This window comes from Lontra canadensis, unplaced genomic scaffold, assembly GCF_010015895.1.
Source record: "Lontra canadensis isolate GAN:19392208 unplaced genomic scaffold, GSC_riverotter_1.0 scaffold25, whole genome shotgun sequence".
Lineage (NCBI taxonomy): Eukaryota > Metazoa > Chordata > Mammalia > Carnivora > Mustelidae > Lontra > Lontra canadensis.
Genome location: NW_022631019.1, coordinates 9,338,146 through 9,355,426, shown reverse-complemented (window position 1 = coordinate 9,355,426; position 17,281 = coordinate 9,338,146). Strand labels below are relative to the sequence as shown.

Genomic DNA, 17,281 nt, shown 5'->3' with positions numbered 1-17,281 from the left:
ATGGGAAGAGGACACTGGTACAGCAGAGGGCTCAGAATGCTGAGAATTTTGTCTCTTACCCATAATCCCTCTGAACTTTTTCTTCTTAATATATGTGTCAAGTTTTAACCTTTTAAAACAAAGCTACCGTCTAATTTCTAGCGGAAAGGACAGACAGAAAGGAAATTGCTTGTGGAAAAAATAAAAAGCACAGATTACGAGGCAGAGGTTCTGTCCAGTCTACCGTGTGTGTTTGCGGCATGGGGGTGGGGCATTAACGACCTTAGTTAATGACCAAATCTTCAAGGAACAACTGAGAAAAAAACTCTTATTAAAAGTTTCAGGTAGAAAAGGCCATCTTATGTTTTGTTACAAATTCAGGAAGTTTCAAAAAAGTTTCACAACTTTTTAGTATTCCAAAGACTCTAGAGGGGGTAAATACAATTAAGAAATCAACCTCTGCCCCTCTGGAGGAAAATTCACTAGAGCACAAAGGCAGGTTAGGGCAGCTCCTTCCTCCTGGTTTCTTTTCATGCTTTTCCTCCTGAATGAGTCAAGCCACTAGGACAGGAACAGCTTTAAGAGCAAACAAAACCTCTTAAGAAAGTGCTGCTTCCAACAGTTCAAATGAGTTCCCCTTAAAGGAACAAATAAAAGATAAAAAGCCACCCCCCAAATAAACACTCTGGCCCCCCCCAAAAAAAAACAAGAGACAAAATCCCTATTTTTCATCGTTGTCACATCTTAAGAGTGAAAGAAAGTAACAAGCATGATTTAAGTCTACAACAAATCAGCACTGCACATACCCCCAGCTCCCACACTGAACTCTTGGGAGTGTACGTAAATTAAAACACGTTCGTGATCTCCCTAACATTCAGCTTAAGAAAACTTTCAAAATCACACTGTATTCACTGCAATAGCCAGTCATTCCCAACACAAGAACTGTGGTGTGGAGAAGGAAGCGGAACATCAGCATCTTCTTGAAATCTGGAGCTCCCTGGTCCTGGAAGGGTCCCCCACCCCCGCCACCCACAACCTGCCCGCACTGCAGAGGGACTTAGACCAAGGCAACGTCTCACTCCGTTCTTGCAGGTGTCCCAACTGATTTCAAAAAGAATATAAAACTTAGGAAAAATGAAACAGTCAGAAGAAGCCCAAACCAACAAATGACACTGAAAAAACACTTAACAGATGACGGCTAACAAGGGACAAAATGTAATCTATTAGTGTTTTTAAGAACTGTTTATTTGAGGTGCTCAAAGGAATACAATAAATCTATTGAATCCATAAAGCCCCAAGGCAAGAATAACTGAAGGCATTAGTTCTCAGCATAAGTGAGCTTTCTAATACCAAAGGCTTCACTTAATCACACTGCCTTATTATTTAGGATTAAAGTGGGCAATTCTACAGTGAGTAGCAAACATTCATCTCAGCTAATTAGTAAAGCCTTATAAAACACTGCTACTCATTCAGTATGACTGTCCTACTCAGAAACATTATGAATAAAAACTAGATTTAGGCAAGGCGGAGCCAAGGTGAACCTGGGCCACCCGCATAACCCCCGGAGCCCCAGTGCCCTCAACTACCCAGGAGGAGAAGCAGCCTCGCGACCCGGCAGCGCCACCAGCAGGGCCTTCAGCAGTGCTGTCTCCGGAACCAAGCACAGTGCAGGGCACAGGTGCAACTCGCTGACCGCTGACCACTGCTGTCACCCTCACCGTCAACAAAAAGCTGTGATTCATCGCGAAAGGACAGGATGTGCAGAGAAGTGTCAGATCACCAGAGACGTCCCTATCAAAACCCATTATAAGCACTGAATCGGACCAGGACCTCCCCAACTGTCGGACGCTGGTTTAATGGAGCGCGAATAAAGAAAACTGGCTACTTTCAGGGTTCATCCTTTTCACTCGGAGAAACAACAGCAAGCTTTTCAAGAACTCTTGCTTCTCAGTGCCATTCGGAGTCCCTGAACTCGCCAACCAGATTATTAACATTAATCAAATCCAAACTTTAGAACTGTCCTTGGCAGCAGGTACAACAGAAACAGGTCATGCGAGGGCCGCCACAGCCAGACGGGTCTACCTGCGAGGGCAACGGCCCGCATTTCCCTCGGCCACAGGCTGTGTGCAGAACCCGCCGCACCATGCCCTTGGGGGCCTCACCCTATCCCTCGCTTCTTCACAGGCAACCTCTAATACAAGACAACACTCCTTTCTGTAGTTCTGCTAAGTTCGTGCGTGGAGAAGCCCCTCTGTAAACCAGAACAGGAAACTGCCTACGGAAAGGAAGCACTCACTGAGTTTCAAAAGCAATTAATCCGTAATTTTTTATTTTCAAATTATAACCAAATTTTTAAAAAATCAAACTAGTTTGAACTCACCACATTAAGGGTCTCGTTTCCTTTTTTCTTTTAGAAAATTTAATCATGATCAAACCTATTTTCTGCATCAGGCCAAGTCCTACCTTCCAATTTACATAGGGACAGGAGAAACAGTGTTAACAGCCTACTTGTGACATGTACTGGGATTTTTTCCAAGTTCATCCACTGAACTACAGTTGAAAAATGTGCAAAATGCTTTGAAAATTTGTAGTTAATCCACACAATTTCCCTATGAACAAGTGATACACAGCAAAGATGAAAGGCACAACCACTGGGGCGCCTAGGTGTCTGGGCTGCTTAGCCAACTGCCTTCAGCTCAGGTCATGATCCTGGAGTCCCAGGATCGAGTCCCACTTCGGGCTCCCTGCTCAGTGAGGAGTCTGCTTCTCCCTCTGACCTTTCCCCTCTCATGCTCTCTCTCATTCTCTCAAATAAATAAATAAAATCTTAAAAAGAAAAAAAAGGCACAACTACTCACCAATTTCTTACCTAAATTTGGAGCGAGTCAGTAGCAGAAGTATAAAATTAGAAATTTAAAAAAACAAAACAAAACAACTCCACACTGCTTCCTACTATTGAAAAAGTATCGAAGCTGTCTCAAGCTTTTAAAAACAGGCCCACATAACAGCAGCATGGATCCACGTAGCAGGCACCCATCAGAGATGGGACCCTACGCTCAGCAAAGGCATCACTCAGCTAGAAGGAAGTGAGAGCTACAGTGGGAATCAGCCAGGACACTGCTCTCCTGGGTCCAACGTGACAGGTTAACGCTGGGACCACATTTCCACGGGAACATCACTACCTCCCACTGCCCCATACCCTGCACCAGCACCTGTGAAGGGGCTACCAAGGAGTGCCCCGCAAGGAAGTGGGCACGGGACCTGCCTACCAGACACCAGGAAGTTTCAGGGCCCTCTGCCATCGCCCTCAGGCTTCATGGCCAGGCCTCTGCCATTCAGCTTTGGCCAGGGAGCCTTAAAAGAGCCATCGGCTGCTAAGGGAGGGCTGCTAGGGGAGACCAGGACAGCAAACACCACCAAAGCACCCCTGTTCTCAGCTTTTATCATGGGCACCCTCAAATGGTCACTTTAAATGGAACCAGTGTTGTCCCGTCTGCTGCCATTGCCCACCCTGGGGACAAGCGGATGAAAAGCAGTATATCCTGTAGAAGCAGAGGCACAGAAAACCAGGATTCAAGTTCTGACTCTGACACCCATCGGTAGTGAGTCTGGACAGGTCAGCCAAGCTGGCTAAGGGCCCATCTCCTAATCTGGAGGCGGCAGAGACTTCACAGGAATATTCGGCCAAAGCAGAGAGCCCAGCACTGCTCAGGGCTCCTGATCCACATGCCTCTGCCCCCAAGTACTCCCTGAACTGCCAATGGAGCCTCCTGCTACGCCTGCTTCCTACCTGCTGTCCAGCAGTGGCCTACGACCTCCCATGTCCTTCCAAGTTTTTCCTTCCCCAACTCACGAAAGGTCCTTCCTTCTTCCCCTCTTCAGCATCCTTTGCAGGAGTCCTCTCCACTGTGCTCTGCTGTCCCTACAATGCAGCATCATGTCCTCTCCCAAAGGGATCCTGGCTACTACCCCCCCCCGGACCCCAAACACACATAACCAGAACACCTAGGGAGCCTGACCTGCACTGAGCTACATTAAGAAAGGCGACAGGCTCATCCCTGAATGTTTTACTCATCTCGCTCATCTTCCCTACCAATCCAGCCACCGAAAGCAATGCCTGGCAGAAAAGGGGTCCATACGTCCACTTGGAGAACAGAGTTTCAAGATGCAAAAACACTGGGGCGCCTGGGTGGCTCAGTGGGTTGAAGCCTCTGCCTTCGGCTCGGGTCATGATCTCAGGGTCCTGGGTTCGAGCCCCTCATCGGGCTCTCTGCTCAATGGGGAGCCTGCTTCCTCCCCACTCTCTCTGCCTGCCTCTCTGCCTACTTGTGATCTCTCTCTGTCAAATAAATAAATAAAATCTTAAAAAAAAAAAAAAAAGATGCAAACACACTTGTGTGGGTTTCTGGGTGACCCCTCCACACCCCCACCCCGACTGAGGCAATAAATTCCCCAAACCGCTGACCAAACATCCAAATCGGTCCCTCTTCCTGGAGCTGAACTGGATGGGGCTCACCCCTGTGTCGTTTATGTCACAGCCTCTGAAAGGCCATCCCTGGGTACACATTCAGGGTCACGCCGTGTCTCACCCCGGCCCCCCGAGCTCACACACCTAACGTTCCAACAGTCCCACCATTCCTCGGCTGGCTGGCCATCCCCCGCTCTCCAGAACGGTACCTTACGTGAGAGCAGGGACCTTGGTCGTCCCAGTTCTCTGCGGTAACTTCAGCCTCTACCACACTGTCCGACACAGACACAGCAAATGCCTGTCACGTGAGGCAGAGGGAGACCTTCCAGACATTCGCCACTTTGCTCTGACAGTCCCATAAGGCTCCTGTGCACGTCCTCCCAGCTACTCTCCACCTTCAGCGCACCCAGCCGACCTCCCTTCTCTGAGCATCAGGGGTCCTTGTCGCCCACACAGGCAGGTCAGTGCTTACTTCCTTCCCTCAAACTGCCTCAGACCAAATCATTTTGCACAAGGATTTCTTTCTTACCTCCCTCACTTGACCGCAAGTGTGTATACGCTCTGTCACCCTTGGAGGAGAAAACATCCCAAACACTTGCAACTACCGAAAACGAAGGTGTTCTTCACGGCACCACGATTTTTTACTTGAATGACTCTGATTACAGAGACACATGAAAGATTTCCTCTTTAAGCTGACTGTAATTTAACATCTGTGATGACTACAAGTCACCTAGACAGATACCAGAATCTAGGTGGCATTCTCAGGGACTACTTACAGTTTCTTTCTTTTTTTTTTTTTTTTTTTTAGGATTTTATTTATTTATTTGTCAGTGAGAAAGAGAGAGCGAGCGAGCACAGGCAGACAGAGAGGCAGACAGAGTCAGAGAGAGAAGCAGGCTCCCTGCTGAGCAAGGAGCCCAATGCGGGCCTCGATCCTAGGACGCTGGGATCATGACCTGAGCCAAAGGCAGCCGCTGAACCAACTGAGCCACCCAGGCGTCCCTACTTACAGTTTCTAATAAAGGATTATTTAAACCTCTCAAGGAAGCTGAAGGAGTGACATACTCTTCACAATTCACTGCCAGTTTTGTCATAAACCGCCTTCCTTACTGGCCAGCTATCAGCTCTAAAAACTGTCTGCTGCTATAAATAATTCTGCTCTCTAGTTTGCTGCGAACAGAAAAGTCAATAGGTTAAAAGTAGGTCAAAAATCAGGGTGAACTGGCAAAGGGCGAGACTCTGCCATGGAAGAGCAGTGGCGAGGCCCACTGATTGCCTGGGCCTACAGAAATCCTCCGTAAATACCGACTGATTAAGTGAGTCACAAACTCAGAGTTCCTCTGCAAGAGACAAACCATCAGCCACACTCCTTCGGTGGCCCTTACTGTCACCGGGTCACCGTGGACCCGCACACTGCGCTAACTACTCTCTTTTATTATCTCGTTTGCTCTTGACAGCAACCCCATGAGGCCAGGCAGTACAGAGACCCTCCCATGTTAAAACACCGGTTTTTAAAGTTATGGAAACTGTCCCCCAGAAAGGTGATGTGACTTCCCCAGTCACACACCTGGTTTCTACCCAGGAATCCCATGTTCTACATTCCTTCCGCTAAGTCCATGTATATGAGCCACTACTGTTTTTTGAGAATGAAAGAACTTCAGGTTAAGGCTCTTCTGTGGCCAGGAGACAGCAGGGAAACATCAAATTTGCTGTTATAGTCTGTGTTTTAAAAGAACTTTTGCCAATAATCATTATTGTACAAGCAAGTTCGATCTCTTATTTTCTCACAGTAACAAACAGGACACAAATCAAGAAGATGGTAAATTCTTCTAACTATGGCCTTTCTATGTTACTTCTCCAATCACAATCTTACTGTGGTGCAGATTAAAGTAACCGAAGCATCAGACACTAAGAAACCCTCCCTTCTTCTCTACCTGCCGTCCCCTCCAAGAAATTCTTATGCTCCATCTCATGACGGGCTACTCAGACATGTAAAAAGTTAGAATGAATCACAAAACTGAGAATTCAAAATTCTCGTCTGAAACACCTCAAGTATGCACATCTTTGGCCCATGGCAAAACTGCATGCTCCCTGGTCAGAGACAATATGAACTATGTTCTCCCAGCACTGTGTTCTCTTCCTTCGTTACAAGGTTTGTGTGGGGTTTTGTTTGCAAATCAGCCAACATACACTGAAGGCCTATTCCATGCCAACCATCAAGGTGCAGACCAGGAACTTCCTGATTTAATGTCAGTCTCCCCAACTAGACTCCAGGGGACACGACAAGAGTCACTGCTTTTTTCTGCTCACCACCGCACTGTTCAACCTTGCAGAGTGCCTAGCACGCGGCAGGGACTTAAACAGGAACAGAATGAATGAAAGAATAAGAGAGAGAGAGAGAGAAGAGGACACTTTGTAAAGGAAGTGGGGCTTCTGACTGCCCAGAACACGCCTCATGATCTCATGATGGGATGAATTCTGAAAGGCGCCACATGCAAGGCACAGCTGTAGGCAGAGCAGCTGTCCTGCAAAGGAGCCTCGGCCCAGAACTCTGAAGAATTCGGCCCTTTGTTTCTCTCTGCCTGCCTCATAACCAAAATGAAGTTGGGTCCACTGTCAGTCTACCTGTCAGCTGCATGTCTTCAACATCTGGCTTCCAGAATTCCTAAGCTAACATGCTACTGAATGAAATTTGTGTTGATTTACTCTCTGATATCACCACCCGAAAAAATATTTAAGTGTCTGAGGTCACACATAAGACCTAAACAGAACCAAGTTATAATAAAAAGTTCTCCGTTTCAGGTCTTTGCAAACTATAAATTAGCTTTCACCAAGTATTTAATTTGAAAGCAAAGAAGGTTTGACTCATTATTTAAACTCGCTCAACTTCTGGACTCTTTACCAGTAAGCTGTTCAAAACAGACTATTAAGTTCCCAGAGAGAGCTTCATCCAAATGGTTTCATTAAAAGCTAAGACTCAGTGGATTATATGCTTCCCAGAGTAAATACAAAAATAATAACAGGATAACATGAACTACTTAATTCAATGTAAATACCCAGCAATCCAGGCAGGTTTATAAAAATGTAAACGTGTAGATTCATGTATCACTAATACATGCTAAAGTTTATTTTCATTTTTTTCCTCCACATCCAATGAAATGAGCAGGAAAAAACATCTAGAGATCAATAAAAGAAAGCAAAGTGATGAAATGTTCTAAACGTACACACCAAAATATGCTGAACAGAGAAAAGCCTGAGAGAAGCTGCTAGGAAGCTATGAATATATTTAAACATATCATTAATTATACTTAGTATCAGAGTAAAGATCTCCCCCTCTCCCTACCACAACTCCCACCCCTGTAAACAAATCACAACTTACCTGGAGAGGCTGGTGGCATTACTTACAAATGAACACTAAATAAAGGAACAAACTGAAATATGTAAACGCTTTGCCAACAATTATGTCCTAAGCCTAAAAACAACAAAAATCTTAATAATTACAGCAGTAGAAGAAACACTTGGGAATTTTCTAGACCCAGATCATCTGATGCAGGAGCAAAGCATTTAATGGCCTAAAACAACAGTGAAGTAACATTTGATAAACAGAACACATGTATTTAGGAAAAGACCCCACTAACTTTCTCTTGAATAAGTTAGTTGTATTCGCATTACACTGTGAAATACAAAGAATATGTAATGGAAAAAAACCACAATTGACTTCTTGCCTAAAACATTCTCTTTGCATTCTTCCAAAATCAACTTTACCTTACGATTTTATTTACAGTGATTTCCCAACTCACGTGGCAATGTTCTGAGTAAAGGACGGACCCCTAAGTTGTGATGACTACAAAAATTTACGTAAGACCTAAGGCAGGCAAAAAACCCCCAAACGAACAAAAAAGGATTTACACGACTAAGAAACTACCATACCGTGCCTTGGCATATATTCAAACTGGGCTCGATGAAAGACTCACGAATTCACATTAAAATTCTTTATTAAAAAAAAAAAAAATCCCAACGTGTCCGAATGCCAGCTGGAAATAGGATACATCCAACCAAACTATTTTCCTACCCAGAAATTATCCCCTCCCCTTTTTAAGTGTGACTACGCTTTATCTTTTGTTCCAAACCACCGTAAAACAAAATAAAGCTGCAGGAGTGGAGTCAAGAGTGACCCAACAGCACTCTTCAACTTCCATTTTGTTCCTGGCCTAATTTCGAGAAGGTCCGGCGCCCTCAGACCTTCGCCCACCCCGAGTGTTGCAATCCCGCGCAGCGCGGCCCGGCCCGGCGAGGAGCGGAGTCGGAGGAGTGGCGGGGCCTGTCCCGGCCCGGCCCCGCGCCCAGAGGAGGGGCAGGGCCCGGCGCGGCCCGGGGCGGCGGCCCGGGGCAGCGCGGGGCGTCCGGCCCTGCCCGCGCGCTCCCGGCCGGCCCCGAGGCCGCCGAATCTGCGGACCTGGAACTGTCACCCTCGCAACCCTCTCCGGAAGCGCTCGCGGGCGAACAGCACAAAAAGCCGAGAACATACCGGGCGCGCAGGGCTCCGGAGAGACCGGCCGCCGCTCCCACCCGGAGCGCGCTGTTCCGAGGTTCCGAGCCAAGTGACAAGTCGCCCTCGGCCGGGCCTCCCGGCGCTCGGTCCGCTCACTTTCGCGCGCCCGGCTCCGCGGCCCCAAGTTAGCCAAGAGCCCGAGCGCGGCGTCCGGCCGTGATTCAGCAGCCGCCCGGGGGGAGGGGGGCCCGGGGACCGGGATCGCGGGCCGGGGCCGGGCCCGGGCCGGGCCGGGGAAGGTCACCGAGAGTCGCGGGCGCCGCCCGGGCCCGCATCCGGCCCGGCGGAGGCGGCGGCGGGGGAGCCGGGGCGGCGCGGGCGCCTACCTTTCCTGCTTTTCGGGGAGCTCCGCTTGCTCCGGGCGCTGGCTCGCTCTTCCTCAATCGCAGCTGCTATCTCGGGGTTGTCTTCCCCATTGTACCAGACCAGGAGCTCCTCGCCCGGCGCGATTGGCTGCGGGGACAGAAGAGACAGGCGCCGGGCCAATCAGAGCGGCGGTTGTTGGCGGGGCGGGGCGGGGCGGGGGCGGCGCTGCCAGCTGGGGCGGCTAGCCAGGCCAGCCCGGCAGGAAGGGCTCTTTAACCCTTGGCGGCCGCGGGGCTGGGCGGCCCCGGGCAGGGACCCTCTGCTGGAGGGAGGACCTCACTTCCCGGCCCGCCTCCTCTCCCCGGGACCGCGCGGGCGGACCTGCGGCTCCGCTGTCAACTCCGAAGGGCCCCACCTCACCGAACCTCACTGTTCGAAGCCTCACGACTGCCCACGCAGAAGGAAAAATAAGACACGCAACCATTTTGCCCCCGAAATCTAGGCTCAGGAGAAACGCAAAGCATAAGGTAAGAGAAGCCGGCGGCTCGGAAGGAGAAGTGTTGAAAGCTAACTACCCGCGTCGGTTTCGGATGCCAAGAGCGAGTGCAGCGTGCGGGACCTGGAAGTCACGGCACATTTGTACACGCACCGCTACTGACACCACGGGAACGCCGGGCGAAGAGGCAGGTCCCGCACTCTGCGCTCGGGCACTGCCGCCAGCCTGCTCGGGCCCAAGGAGAACCCACTGCCCTGCCCTCTGTACCGGACAACTTTTAAATGCAGAAGGAAGTGCCTATAAATACCACACAGGGACCATGCTCCTAAAACATTAACTCTGAAAGAGCCAGGAGTGGTGAGGACATGGACCGCCACCACGCTGACTGCACCCAGAAGATCCTAAAGAAGAAGATAACCGAGTGGGACGATCACATTCCTAAACAGAATTTAAGGACATGGCTCATTGGCTTCTCTCACAATGACTCATCTGTTCAAAACGTCCCAAGGGTAACAACACAAGTAAAATTGCACATAAAACCCAGCGAATAAAATAAGAATCCATCAGTCCATTCTGATATAAATGTAATGAATGAAGAAGTAAATAAATAAAAAGGAAAAAGCTCTTTCTTAAAGTAGATCCCAACTAACCAAAGAAAAACAAATTATGGAATTAGAAAACCACCCCTTGGTAATCATAGCAGTAATAACTGATTCCTCAACAGATGCTACAACTAGTAGGAATAAGTTTTGGGTGTAACAGAGTATTAGCATGGTCTCAAAACATCTCCCCATAAAACATGAATTACAAAGGTAAAAACAGTATCCTTAGAATGAGATAAATCAACACCCTGTGCCTCCTGATACAATGCACAGGAAAGATTATCATCACCTCTGGAGTTCTCCACCCTAAATGCATGACGGTAACTTAACCATGATGAAACATATGAACAACCCAAACTGCTGGGCATTCTACAAAGTAACTGACCAATTCTCTCAAAACTGAAAGGCCATACAAGAGAAAGGCTGACGGACTGTCCACACTAAAGAGACTGATAAGACATTACAACTGAATGCAACTGAACTTTCTCTTCCTCTAAGGACACGGCTGGACAACTGACAAAATGTGAGTAAGGTGTATAGATGAGCTAATGAAATACCGTGCCGGTGTTAGCGCCTTGATTTCGATCACTGCACTAGGATTATGGAAGAGGAAGCCCTCAGTTTTGGATGCAGGTGAATTCCACCTAAGATGCCAGTTTAGAAACAGTGTAATTCCTCATTTTAATGTAACTTCTCGTCTAAATAAAGCCCTTGAAAGTAGACTTTATTTTGTTTCATTCTCTACAGAACTCGGTTTATGTAGTCCGAATTTTAAGATAGTCTAAATTCTTTAAAATAAAAGAACAAGCTATTGTTTTCTTTGCTCTCCCCCCGGCCACAGATGACTAAAATGTGCCATTTTCTTATCTTTAAACCAGGGTACTCTTATTTCCCTTCTTGAATCAGTTACACCTAAACCAAAAAACTAAATCTAATATATAACTTTTAATAAGTTGAAATAGCTATTGCAGATATCTTTTGGCAATCTGATGAGCTAATTATTTAAATAAACTATTTCTAGTTCCAAATGTATACTCTGCTTCTCTTTCTGTTATAAGTCACATATTTATGGAATGGTGGTATCCTGTAACATTTGAAATGATTGGCATTCACAGAAATAAGTGATGTCTTCAATAAAACCAAAGTAAAAGAGAAACACAGGAAGGAGAGAGGAAATATGTATTCCCAATATGTCCCTAACCCAAACAGCATTTTGCGTTAACACAAAGACACCCACTGGACATTCTGAACATACCTCCCAGACTCAGAGCTTAAAGTTTCCTCTTCATTCCACTGCAATCTTCTGCAGAGTACTGACTGTACTAGCAACTGCCTGAAGATAAGTATCAGCACAAACTCTTTACTTAGGAGGGTACTCCTTTGTTGTTGCAAAACACAATATAAAACAACAAGATCTGTTCTTAAATTTAATGTAACATTTCTTTTTTTTCTTAAGAGTTTATTTATTTGAGATAGAGCAAGAACAAGTTGGGGGAGGGGCAAAAGGAGAGGGAGAAGCAGACTCCTCACTGGGCCAGAAGCCCGATGCACAGGCCCTAGGATCACAAGCCGAGCCAAAGCAAACACCTCACCAACTGAGCCACACAGGTGCCCCATAATATAACATCTCGAAATAGCTAAGGAACAGCTAGGTTAAGAGCAACCTGATTTATTAGCTACTGAACACCTTCAAAACTGCTAGCAGCTGAGATGATCACTGTATTATAGAGCTAATCACTTCCCCACTTCATAGTAAAACAGTGACACAACTAACAGACCTTTATGAAGAGGAAAATAATATATATATATTTTAATCAGTGCTTGTTTGCTTGGTACTACATTGTTTTTTCTTCTGCACTGCTTAGCACATTTGAGATTTTGTAAGCCAAATTTCAGAAAAGAAAAATTATGTCCTTAAACACAGGAAATATAAACACACATCTTAAAAAATAAAGTTTAAAACCAAACCACCTCTTTTTTATGTATTGTATTGTGATGTTCAACAAAACAACAACAAGACGACTTCAAGATCTTTCAACTTTCCCAGTGAGTTCTGACAGGCTTACAGAACCAAGCGTACTCTCTTATCTAAATATCAGTAAATATAAACTTGAAATTTTACCAGACCAATTAGGAAGAGGCAAGGGCTCCAATAAATATTCCTGACACTAGGTCGAAATAAGAGAACTACTCTAGAATTACAAGAATACACAAGGCACGTCAATGCTCAGCCACCTACAATCTATTCGCCAGCATGAACTCTTCCAAGTCACGGGTCAGACCCTCAGCTCTCAAACAGGTGAACTCAAGACTGAAATTCATCTTTTCTCCCTGTGGGCCACGAGGCCCCACCTGATCTGATTCCTAGCCACCTCACCAGCCTCATCTACCATTCCTCTCCTTGCTCCAGACACACCGGCTTTTTCATTCCTTAAAAAAATAAAAAATAAAAAATAATTAACTAATTCCTACTTCAAGGCTTTTGCTTCCACCGGGCCCCTCTTCCTGGACTGCCCTTCCTGCAGAGACCTTTCTGTGACTGGCTCCTTCCCATGCTAGCAGAGTAGGAAGGACGGGGTTTATATGTCTTGTCTTCCCAGGGGACAGATATAAAATCATATAATTTTGTAAAATTATAACTTTACTCATTGTATATTATCCATAAATTGAAGTTCCACGAGACCACAGACCTTGTCTGTTATACTCACTATAACAGAAGTACTTGGTTCACAGCAGACTCTCAATAAATATTTATCAAACTAATGAAGAGATGAATGAACAGAGGACAGGCTAACATCAAACTTTTGGGAATTTAAAATAGTTTTTAACAAGGCTAGTGTGGAGATTTCCTAATTATCTGGGTGATAGTTGAGAAGGCTGTACAGAGCCCAAAGGAACATCACGTGTAATTTATTTACAAAACCTAACCCACAGAAAGCTTAAACTAGAAGATTATAGTGAGATAATCACTAGCAAGGAATCTGAAAGGTCTTGTGTGTACGTGAGCAAACATCAAAGGTCAGGACTGGGGGACATCTGCAACGACAGAACTATGTTATTTCAGACAAAGACAGGTAAAAAGAATAGCAATGGTACAACTGGTTAACACTTGGGAGTACTCAGGTTAGGCTAGAAACTGTTCACAGAACCTTACAACTAGTGGCTTGTTGAACCTTCACAACAACTGTATTAACTGCACTATTACCTCCATTTTTTACAGATGAGAAAACTAAGAGAGGTTAAGTAACTTCTCCTAGTCACACATCCAGAAGCCAGAATTCGCTCACAAGGCAATCTGCTCCAGAGTCCCCACTCTGAACCACAGGACTGTACCACCTCACCAAAAATAACAGCTAGCATTTAGCCTTATTACAAACTAGCGCTCTACCTCTACTAACCTATGCAACCATCGCAATAACCCTATGAGGTCAAAACTGTAATTATCTGTATGTTACAAATAAGGGAACGAAGGCACAGAAAGGTGACTTGCCTATGGTTACACAGCTAGTAAAGTCCCAGTGACTTGCCTTGGGTCAAAAAGCAAGCCCAGATTTAATCTGGCAGTCTGGCTTCAGAGCTCACTCTCCCAAACCCTATTCCCTCCCCATTCTCAGTGTTTCTCAGAGCTGCTACCAGAGATGAACGTGTTTTAACTGGAAGTCTGATGAAGGAAATGCAAAGCATCTGAGTATCGCCCTGGGCTTACTCTCCTCCCTTGGACCCTCATTTCCACTCCCTTGATCCCCTCTCCCACTTAGCCCCTCACTGCTATTTCACCTCCATCAGGATTCTGCCTCACCAATTTAACCAGAGGCACTTCTCCCTTTAAATCAGTTTGAGAAACAATGAATGAATTCTTGAATCAGGTTCTGAATCCAATTTCAAACTGCAGTATAACAGCACTGCACAGTCATACCTACTAGGAGATCGTGCTATTACAATCCAGAAGAAAGAAAATGAGAAGGGAGTAGATGTTTTACATGAGAAGATACCACCAAAAAAAAAAAAAAAAAAAAAAAAAAAAAAAAAAAATTTCCCGGAGGATCTAGAAGCAAGAACTTGGGCGTATATGAAATAAAAGGCAGTCCAACTGGCTAACGATGACAGGAAAAATACAGCAAAGGAAAATCAAACTGCTCTCTGTTAACTAAATTTCCAGAAGTCCCAGTGCTACCATACGGGTAAAATTCACCATGCAGCAAGGCTGACCACTGTCTTCAAGGCTTGCTCATCGTGTGTCTCCATGGACTGTCCCCCAATCTAGGACATTCTTAAATGGAAGTGAATAAACAGAAACTTGGAACACAGCAATTTTAGTAAACGTATCTATTCTTTAGAGAACATTCCCATGCAGGATCAGTGCAGAGTCACCTTCTCAGAGGACACGAGGACAGGGACAGAACCAGGGACTTGCTTGTTGCAGGAATGCAGCAGCAATCAATGCTGCCTCATGCTAACTTCCCTGCACGCACCCAGTGACCTCCAACCTCACCACAAACTCTAGAATATGACTTTCCTCTTCTTTTCATCTCACCGATTAATGTCCTCAAACCAAAACTTGGCAAAAAGAAGAAACCCGTTCTGTTGAACTTCCATTCTGAGTAAAATCTAGGGAAATGAAAAGCTAATCCACAGTTACTGACAATGAAGACCAAGAATGTGTTTTCAGTTAACACAGAAGCCCCGCAGCCAGCGATGGGTCTCCTACGCTTGGATAAATCTGCCAGTCGGACAGTTGCTGGTGCATTTGTATCTTAGGAGGAGGGAAGTGGCTGCCACACGCTTAACTCATCAGTATCTATAAAGATATAGCATGTAATTACTTAACCCAATCTTCATGCTTTGGTACACACAAAGCAGTGGCAACTGTATATTTAAAACAAAGACCTTGCCATGTGTTGATGAACCACTTTCAGACATAAATCCTTTCAAGGCCGGCAGAGTCATTACTGTCTGTCACAAAAATGCAAGCAGAGTAACTCACAGCAGACCAGCTCCAACACTCTTACCTTTAAAGTTTTGTAATAAATGGCCCTGTTGATTTCCAGCGGAAATAAATTCTGCTCTTCTCCGGAGCAAGCCCAATTCACATACCGCAGCCAGTTCCCCTTCTCTGGGTCCGTGGCGTCAATGCACATCCATCCCAGATTTGGATAATATACCTTGGGGGAGGAAGGGAGGAAACACCGCTGTTAAAACAGGAGGGTCTTTTAAATGTTTCCATCTTCAACTTTCAAAACAATTCTTTAAGATACACAATATTCTACAAAACATTTCACAGAAACAAAACAAGCAATGGAGAAAAGAAAACGAAAAGATGAAAACGGAGATCCAAAACTGGTAATCCTCATTCAGTCACTTCTCTGTCTGGGCTGGAGTCATTTTTTTCTCCTAAACGTCAACAGCGACAGCAAATATGTGTAATGAACTCTCGGGGCTCTGCAAATACTATGTGCGCACGAAGACAAGTGAGACCTCTATTTCCTAAATGTAACGTGTAAAGAGAGTGAGCTTCCAGCAGCACCCAAGTCCCCTGAGTGTTCTGGGTGGTTCTGCAGGTCGAATGTGGGGGTCCCGTCCTGCCGGACGACACGGTTCAGCGGGTCCCTTTGCTCCAGTGAGTGAACGTGCAGTGTGAACCTCCACATGGATGACGGCACATGATGCTTTTGCAACCTCAGCTGACCCCCCAAACCTTCTCTACCTAATCATCTGTTAGGACTCTGGCGCTGGGAACATACTCCGGGAAGTATCGGGGTCCTTCCAAAGAGAAGAGCAGTAACGCGATCCCTCTTTCAGGACTCAGATCAAACCCACTCATCCGATCTCAGTGTCCCCTGCCCACCCTTGCCATGCTTCCGGCACTTCTCATTCCCTCATTTTACAGAAAATCTAACTAGAAACTATTTCTAACTTTTATCTTTGTATACACACATACATATATACGCACATATATAAGTAAACATAAGTATGTAAAATCTCATATATATGTATACTTTAATATACACGTATATACTTTGCGTGTGTATGTGTATGTGTGGGTGTGTACTTTACTTCCCCCAAACTAGACTATAAAACACTGAATGACGCACTGAAATAGAACCACAAGACCAACTGCTGACAGACCTGTCAAAAATAAAGCAAAAGAACTACGTCTCTTAATTTCTCTTGAGGAGGAAAGACTCTCAGTGCTCCCATTTCTTCCCTCTACCTACAAAGCCACAACACCCCCCTCCCACTCATTTCTTCTTTTCTCTCCTGCCCACATGACACACACTTCTTGACCGCAGCTTTCCCTCTGGAACAAAGCACTCACTCTTCACTCCCAGCCCTTTCGAGCATGCCTGTGCAGCCTAGCCTGTGTCTATCGGGGGGCCGCACCCCTCTCACTGGGTACGAACCATTCTGCTTTCCTGGTGGGAGTCAGATGTCAGGCGTTTTCTGTTATCATCTCATTTAACCCTATGTAGCAGGTTCATTATTATTATTTTTTTTTAATATGGGGAAAATGAGGATCACGAGTTCAACTGGACTTTCCTGAAATGACCCACTTACTTAAACCAAATCTGTCTGACCTGGACCATACTTAACAGCACCTCCCTTGACCATCCCAGTTAAAACCACAAATCCTTCTCTTCCCATCAACCCCCAGCCATATCCCCGATTTATTTTTCTTCATAGCATTTACACTTTTTTACAGTATGAGATCATCTCCTTCCTTCCTTCTTTTATTGACTGCATCTTCACACCAGAGCATTAACTCCGTGAAGAAAAGACACGTCTGCCTTTTCGTTCACTGGAGCACTCCCGAGATCTGACCAGAGCCTGGCATTGCGTAGGGCTCTCAATGAGTTAAGTACGGAAAGGATAAAAGAATG

At 45.8% G+C, this 17,281-nt stretch overlaps 1 protein-coding gene across 4 annotated transcripts in view; it reads right to left on the bottom strand.

The window, feature by feature from the left end:
- The window catches only part of PRDM2 (PR/SET domain 2), a 116,640-nt gene that overhangs the window by 56,862 nt on the left and 42,497 nt on the right, over positions 1-17,281 (bottom strand). For all 4 annotated transcript variants that reach the window (XM_032863465.1, XM_032863462.1, XM_032863461.1 and 1 more), the window contains 2 exons: positions 15,413-15,565; positions 9,326-9,452 (listed from right to left, as the gene is read on the bottom strand). In XM_032863465.1, coding sequence (XP_032719356.1) covers positions 9,326-9,452; positions 15,413-15,565 — 280 coding nt within the window. The remainder of the gene's footprint in view (positions 1-9,325; positions 9,453-15,412; positions 15,566-17,281) is intronic.